Below are 7,927 nucleotides of genomic sequence, written 5' to 3' on the forward strand. Positions count from 1 at the left end.
TTGTCTAACAGGATATTTAAAGTTGTATAATTGAGGTATCTTCCAAAGAAGCATGAAATAGACAGGAAAAGAGAAATTAAGAAAAATAGAATATTTAAAGTTGTCTAAGAGGATATTTAAAGTTGTATAACTGAGGTATCAAAATTATATTATACTATGCCAATTAGACAAACCAGAAAAAGAGAAATAGAATAATGAAAAAATGATACTATCAAAAAATATATAATTAAATTATCCAAGCTTCAAAACTTTATATTTCATACACTTCTCACTATGTGGTGTATTCATCTTCAAAATCATCCATACTATTGCTAAAGTGGAAGTCTTTCACAAAGTAGTCAATGTCAGCAAACAGATTTACTACCTCATGAAAACATGCATTTTGAAACATCAAAAGAATAAAGCATTCCATTTTCTCGATAAAAAAAATAGAACCAACATGTTTTTATTTTGAATGTTTTTCTCACAAAAAAATAAACATGGTAACTCCGAATCCATGTTTCTTTCTCTTCCATTGAGCAAGATACTTGAGTTCTTCAACCTTTTCTTAACCTTTTCTTGATGTGCCTGTAAAAAATAGCAAGTAATTAAAAAAAAATCACAAAGGTTGATTTTTTTAGTGAAAAAATTAAATACTTAACTTTGTATGTTAATAGGAATATGGAGGAGCTGGGTTGAATGGGTTGGAGGAGCTTTTTTTAGACGAGAGAAAGTGAAAAATCTGATGAATGAGAGAGAAATAGAAGTGTAAGAATGAGAGTGGTAAACACACAATAGCATTACACACAAAACACACAATACTTTTAACAACACAAATGAACAACCAACACAGTCTTTCACACAAATAAAACAAACAACTTGAATAAATATGTTTAAGAACACAAATAAACACAAAGTCATGAAACAATGTTAAAGAAAAGTAAAAATCCAGAAAAGAAGAAAGATGTATCACAAGACAGCGAAAATCATATAAGCTTGAAAAGATCAATGTTTTATCAAGAGACCAAATTTCTTACCCGTTGATGATTATGGTGAAAGGATTTAAAATTTCTTACTCTCATACAGCTTAAAATCTTTAGGAACTCTCATACATTCATAATCGCACTTTTCAGAAAATTTCTTACTCATTGTAAAATTGAATTTGTCCAAACCTAAAACTGCAATCTCAATAGTAATAACAAAAGTAACTACAGAGATTAAAGTGAAAAATGGAACATATGTCTTATTAGTTAAATCATTTAAATCATCAATCTTCTATTATTGTTGTTGTAATAAACTGACAGTACAAATAGTCACATTAATCAACATAATAATAATAATAGTAAATGTAGCTTTCACAGTGAGGACTCCTTGAGCTGTAATGGACGGTTCCTTGGCCAAGAGGTTCATACATCTATCTAGACTCTTGAGACAAAATTGTTTGATAAATATAAATTTTTTCACTAAGAATAATGGATAACCATACGTTGTTACATAGTAATTAAGTAAGAAAATCAAGATTCAAGGGTTAAAGGTGTTTTCGCCGAACCTGCAATTTTTGTCAGATGCCAACAGGGGCAAAACTCCAAATATCTGCAACATCAGAAGCAACAAAAATGAGTAGGTCTCTTTATCTATAGAGGACCTTACATTAAATAAAAACTCTTAAGAAGGTAGGATAGCCATCTAAAAACTGCAGTGTAGGAAGTCTCCATAAAACCATCAATGAATTCAGTATAACATCTGTAATCAAATTACAGAAAAGAAAAATTAGTCAACTTCCAATAAGATAATCCTTAATACATTGTTTTGAATAAGAATATTAAGAATGCAATCAGTGATAAATCAAATCAGAATCAGAATATTAAGAATGCAATCTGTTTTGAATCAGAATCAGAATATTAAGAATGCAATCTGCTTTGAATCAGAATCAGAATATTAAGAAGGCAAGGAAATAGAGAATGCAATTGAATTGCATCGAATAGTATGAATGCAATATGTGAATTGTATCGAATAATATGAATACAAAATGTTTTCAGTGTGGTTTAGCTAGAGAATATAGCTAATTCAGTTCAGCTTCAAAAATATTTAAATATATGTATTCCAATAACTGTCGACTATTACCAAAATCTGTTTAGATAGTTTCTTTAAAACGAACGGAACAAAATATATTTTCTCACTCAGCCATTGACTAGTGACATATAAGTCATATATGACTCCAAAAAATCAAAAAACATAGTTGAACTGAAAAATTGGTAAAAAAAAACATAATAAGTTTAAAAAAGCAGAGTAATAAGTAAATAATATTAAAAAACTAAACATGCTTCCCTATTTTTCAAGCACAACCAGAAGGTTGTGGCTGAGACTGTGATGATGAGACACCTGTTTTTCCAGATCCTCCTCTTGAAGCTAAAGACATTTCTTGAAACTGAAATAATGAAGAAAACATTTTTAAAAAAAAAAAAAGATATAACTAGGTAACAGATTTCACTCTCATTTAAACCTCATCTAAAGCTCTAACACATTCCCACTCTCCCTCACTCAATATAACAGAATTCAACACACAGATATATTTCAAGAGCAGGACAGTTTTTAAGTAGATTATGGCATTACAATACAACAATAGAGATTGAACCCGAATTTTCATACATAACATTTTTTTAACTAGATATAACTAGAAAGAGACCGCTTTTCAAAGTTGTTGTCTGCTACTAAGTTCATTATTTTTTGTGTTCTATGAATGAACCAAGTAAAGAAACACCCCCATATCATTCATCAACACACCTATTGCATTCAGTTTACTTTACTTATTTTTCAAAGTTTTTGTAAGAAATTTTCTTTCTAGTAAATAGTTGTATTTTAAAAAAATTAAATGGAATTTGATTGGTATTCTTGATAATGAATGTGAGAGTCCACAATCCACATACTATCAGAATTCACTCTCATTTAAACCTCGTCTAAAGCTCTAACACATTCTCATTCTCCCTCACTCAATATAACAAAATTCAACAACACACAGATATATTTCAAGAGCAGGAAAGTTTTTAAGTAAATTATGGCATCACAGTACAGCAATAGGGACTAGGGAGTGAACCCAAATTTTCACACATAATATTTTACCATATATTTGAAATACATAAAAAGGATATAAAATAAAAGGAACCTGAAAGACTATGTTACCTTCTAAGTTCTCCATATCTTTGTCAAACTACTAGTACCATATCTTGATTAGGAAACAGAAATTACAACTCTTATCAGAAGAGTTAGTGTGTGTGTGGGCGTGAAAAAAACAATAGGGAGACAAGCCTTTACAAACTAAGAACAAAATTTTTACTCATTAGCTAACTACAACAAGCCTTTACAAACTAAAAACAAATATTTTAAATTCTATCCCTTACCTTTACCTTACCTTTAGATATTGCAGGGTTTGCAAAGCTTATGTGAGGGTTTAATCTTTAACGGATAAGGTTGAAATTTGCAAACGGCTCGTTATCTTTGTCTGTTGCTGGGCCTTTAAAAACACTCCAAAATCTAAGAGTCTCATCTGCTGCTGCAGATGCCACGGTACACCCATCTGGACTCTGCGTCATATACAGCACCCTTGAGGTGTGACCGTTGAGCTCCGCCATCTTTGTCATGGAAGGATACTTCCAAAGGGTAAGCTGGTTGTGAGGGAACCCGTGTGAGCTAAGAAACTCACGCTCGTTCTTGTTCCATAGCAGAGAACATACTTGCGATCCGGTATCAATAGATTTCACCCTTGCACCTGTATGTGTGTTCCACATCTTAATGCATTGATCACCGTCACCTCCTCCAGAAGCCAATAGATTAGCCTGATAAGGACACCAAGCCAATGCCTTGACAGCAGCTCTGTGTTCCTCGAATCTATGAAGGGACGGAGTAGGTGAATTCGAAGAAGCCATGGACCTATCCCATATGTGGACAACATTATCGTTTCCACCACTCGCCAATTGTTGTCTTGAGGGTGACCACTTGAGTCCACAAACTTCCTGGTTGTGTCCCCTGTAAGTTTGAACAATGGGAGACCTCACTCTAACATCATTGTTAAATATTTTACCATCCATTCCTCCTGTAGTCAGAATATGATTGTTCCAAGCCAATGAACCCACTGTTGCTCTGTGTCCATCCTTTAATGTCCTTAGCTGCAGGCACCAAAATGAAAGCATACAAACATGAGACTTGAAAACAGTTCCAAGATTAAAACAAAAGAAAGAACGGTTGAAAAATGACAATAGCTATTTATTACTGTAATGCAATTTGCATATTTAGTATGATAATTAAATAACATGAGTTGATATTTACCTTTTTATTAGCAGCGGAATCCCAAATCTGGACATGGGAATTGTTCAAAGCAATGGCTAAATGGCGACCATCAGGGGCCCAGCTAAGACTTGCAACAGGACCATGTTCCTCATTGACAGTGACAAGTTCCGAAACGGAACTGTTTGAATGATTCCACAGATAAACGGTATCCTGAAGGGCAATTGCAAGGACATTGCTTGTACCCCAATCTAGTAAATTCAAGGAAAAGTGGTCCAACATATCAGGGGCATCCAAGGTTCTGAGACATGTCTGCAGAAGCATTTTCACAAACAGATTATAAGCATGCAAATTGTAAGAATCTGATTATATAACTAACAATAATAACAAAAAATTGAAAAAAAAAGTAATTACCTTAGGAATGGATGGTTTTGGTTTGGAGTGAGGTGGTGGTGAGAGAATCTGTGTAGACCGTGATGGAGGAGGCTTGTTCTTGAAAGCTAGAATTCGAGTTCTTTCATGGAGGTTACATGCTTCCGCAAGGCGTTTGCGGTAGGCTTGTCTGGAGGGTGAAATGGCCTCTGGAACCGAAATGTTGTTGTTTTCCTTACGACCTTCCGTCAGCATGTAGTAGGCGTAACCGAAATCCATGGCGGATCGATTCGGAATAAACCTATCCAACTGTTAGAAACATAAACCTAAAATTAGAAATGAAAGCAAATGGAAATAAATTCAGGAAATTGATGATGGTGAATGGAGAAATGGCTTACGTTATCCTGAGAACGGCGTTGTTGGAAAGGGTAACGGGAATCCATTAGTAATGGTGATGAATGAAATCTGCAACAAAGAAACAAACAAAGCGAGATTCAGAAAAGTGAGAGATTGAAAAAAAAGAATGAAAAACAAATGCAGAATCAAATTAATGTTAGCAATGTTCGAAGATCAGATTTTGTTCAGAGATTCAGAGGTGAGAAGATGAGAAAGAACAAAGTGATCGAAGATCAGATTGTTCAGAGATGAGAAGATGAGAAAGAACAAAGTGATCATCACTGTTCCATGCTTCATCTATTTATACACACAACTTTCGTGTTTTTTGGTTTCGCGGAATATCTTTTTCAATCTTTTTTTTCAATCTTTCTCAATCCTTTTTCAATCTTTTTTTAATTTTTAATTTTTTTTATAAAAACTATTTTTAATATTAATTTTAACAATTGTTTATAAAAACTATTTTTAATATTAACTTTAACAAACTGTTTTATAAGAAAATATAAAATAATATATCAACAACAAAAACTTGTTTTCTAAAATATTTTTTAAATAGAAACATATATATATATATATATATATATATATATATATATATATATATATATATATATATATATATATATATATATAATTTTTTCTTAAAATTCTAAATGTTTCATTTTAGTCATTTTTGTTTAATTAGTGACAAAAAAACTTTGAAATCGATCGCTAAATCTGTTTCTAATTAGACAAAAAAACTAAAATAAAACGCTTTAGAAGCTAAGGGACGAAAGAAACACGATAAAAAATTATGGGATTAATCTGAAATTAAGAATATAGTTAAGGGACCAAAATGACTATTTTATCTATTTTTTAATATAATAAATTAATAATTTTAATTAAATATTTTTAGAAATTAATTAATGAAAATTCTAAAAAGTACTTTCCTTTCGGCCTGAAGTCCATCTTGTTTCAGCACTAGCCCATTATCCAAGTGTTCAAGTCATAGTAGTATTAAGACAATTTCTTTATAGACCCCGAAGGAGTGAAAACATCCGCTAAAAACTCTAAAATACCCTTCAAGACATATCTCCGTAAAAATTGAGATTTTAATTAATTTAGAGATGCATCTCTAAAAAAATTCTATAAAAAATGGTCAGAGGTTTTTTCGGATATACATATCCGAAAAAATTTCAAAAAATTAAAAAATTTAGAATATTAATTAATTTAGATATCATAAATGATATAATTTGTAAGTTATGAATAATAATATTGATAATTATACGGTTGATATTTATATTCTAATTCTAATTATAAATTAAAAAATATAACTCATAAAAAATTTAATTATTATTTGATAAATTTCATATTAATAATTACTAAAATTATAACTAATACAATGGTTATATAAAAAATAAATACATTAATAATTATTCAACAAAAATTTAAAATAAAAGAGATCAAATAAAAATAAAATTATTTACTATTTTATTTATATTTTAATATAAATTTAGAATTACATAATTTTTCAAAATAATAAATATAAATCACAAATATAATAATTATTTTAATAATTAATTATGATAAAAAAATTATTTTTTATTTAGTTTCTAAAAAATTACAAAAAAAATTTGTCTTAATTTTAATTAGGCTAATATTATTATGATATCTTGATTATAATGATATATATTTAATAATATATTTTAATTAATACAATTAACTATACTACTAATTATATTGATTCACCTTGATTTTAATTTTTTAATTATTGAGTTTTTCGGATATGTATATCCGAAAAATTATAAGACTAAAAATTGGAATATTTCGGATTTGAATCTCCGAAATCAATTTTTTTTTAAAAATAAGGTTTTTTCGAAAGTGCATCTCCGAAACCAATTTTGTTTTACGAAATATAAGAGTATTTTTTGAATTTCGCCGGGGGTTTTTAAGAAGGTTGGGTTTAATGAGTTATATAATTAATTATAAACACTAACCACATTTGTTAAAAAAAACTCAATGTAGGACTTTAATGAGAATCAAAACCCACATTATACCTGCAATGTGGGACTTTTGGAGGAAGTGAAGCAAGCCAAGTACCCGCTTAGGAAATGAAAGATTTTAAGATGCGTTTTGTATATGTTGCAATCGTTTTGTTTGATGAATTCATGTGTCACTTGATAAAGTATTATATTTATGCCATTGACTATCCTCACATTTTCATATACTCTATGCTTCGTCTTATTGTTTCTTATTCTAATTGTTTTATGTGATTATTTTTGTCTCCTATTTTCAAAAATTAGGTGCATGAAGGGATGCCGCCACATATGTCTTTTGACTAGTCATTGTCCATAGTCTTTGTGAATTCAATTGGAAATGTAGTCTTAAGCTTAAGCCTTAATATATAGCCATCTGAGCCCATAAACTAGTGGAAGATCAGAGAAAATGCCAATTGATGCTGGAAGCATATCATCCATGGATTTGTTTGGTTTACTTACAATCATTATCATAAGATTTTGGTGTTCCAATTTTTTTCTTTTGGTTTCAAGTGAGCTTTGTAGTAGATAATTATAAATGTTTTGATTCAACAAAAGTGGTTCCCTTCCATACTTATATTTTAGTGACAACGTTTCTTTGCTATCTCTTCTAACAATTTGATTGCAACTGAATGTTAGGATGCTTTAGAATTTTTCCTTCATTTTCTTGACCAAGTGGAACGAGTTAATGCTGGGAAAACTGAACTGAATCCTGCAAGGAATTTCAAGTTTGGTCTTGAAGACAACAACATGGAGCAGTTGATGACCAGTGGGTTGATGAATTCTCAAATTTACGTGTTAATGACTGGGCAGATGTAGCTGGAACTTCTAGACTTAAGTCCCACATCGATTTCGCAAGATATATTATTAGTGTTTATATAGCTCAC

General features: G+C 30.4%; 1 protein-coding gene across 4 annotated transcripts; it reads right to left on the reverse strand.

Annotated features, from left to right (window-relative positions):
- Positions 1-217: 217 nt before the first annotated feature.
- LOC131651495 (cell division cycle 20.1, cofactor of APC complex-like) lies at positions 218-5,306 on the reverse strand. Of its 4 annotated transcripts, XR_009298412.1 has the most exons (7): positions 5,031-5,306; positions 4,675-4,941; positions 4,303-4,572; positions 3,389-4,142; positions 1,529-2,407; positions 642-721; positions 219-567 (listed from the first exon to the last, which is right to left on the reverse strand). XR_009298412.1 is itself a non-coding variant. In XM_058921155.1 (5 exons), the coding sequence occupies exons 1-4, from the start codon at positions 5,073-5,075 to the stop codon at positions 3,435-3,437; spliced, it is 1,290 nt and encodes a 429-aa protein (XP_058777138.1). In that variant the 5' UTR covers positions 5,076-5,306; the 3' UTR covers positions 762-2,407; positions 3,389-3,434. The 4 variants fall into 4 exon arrangements, 1 of the variants encoding a protein (XP_058777138.1); XR_009298413.1 differs by having other exon boundaries at positions 218-721; positions 3,378-4,142; XR_009298411.1 differs by having other exon boundaries at positions 219-721.
- Positions 5,307-7,927: the final 2,621 nt, after the last annotated feature.

Source organism: Vicia villosa, linkage group LG2 (assembly GCF_029867415.1).
Source record: "Vicia villosa cultivar HV-30 ecotype Madison, WI linkage group LG2, Vvil1.0, whole genome shotgun sequence".
Lineage (NCBI taxonomy): Eukaryota > Viridiplantae > Streptophyta > Magnoliopsida > Fabales > Fabaceae > Vicia > Vicia villosa.

Bases quoted from the DNA above. Each gene is read 5' to 3' on its own strand.
- LOC131651495 (XM_058921155.1), bottom strand. From the start codon at position 5,075: ATGGATTCCCGTTACCCTTTCCAACAACGCCGTTCTCAGGATAAC. The intron at 4,573-4,674 runs GTAATTACTTTT...ATGCTTCTGCAG, and splicing joins CAAAACCATCCATTCCTAAG to ACATGTCTCAGAACCTTGGA. The intron at 4,143-4,302 runs GTAAATATCAAC...TGGTGCCTGCAG, and splicing joins ATTCCGCTGCTAATAAAAAG to CTAAGGACATTAAAGGATGG.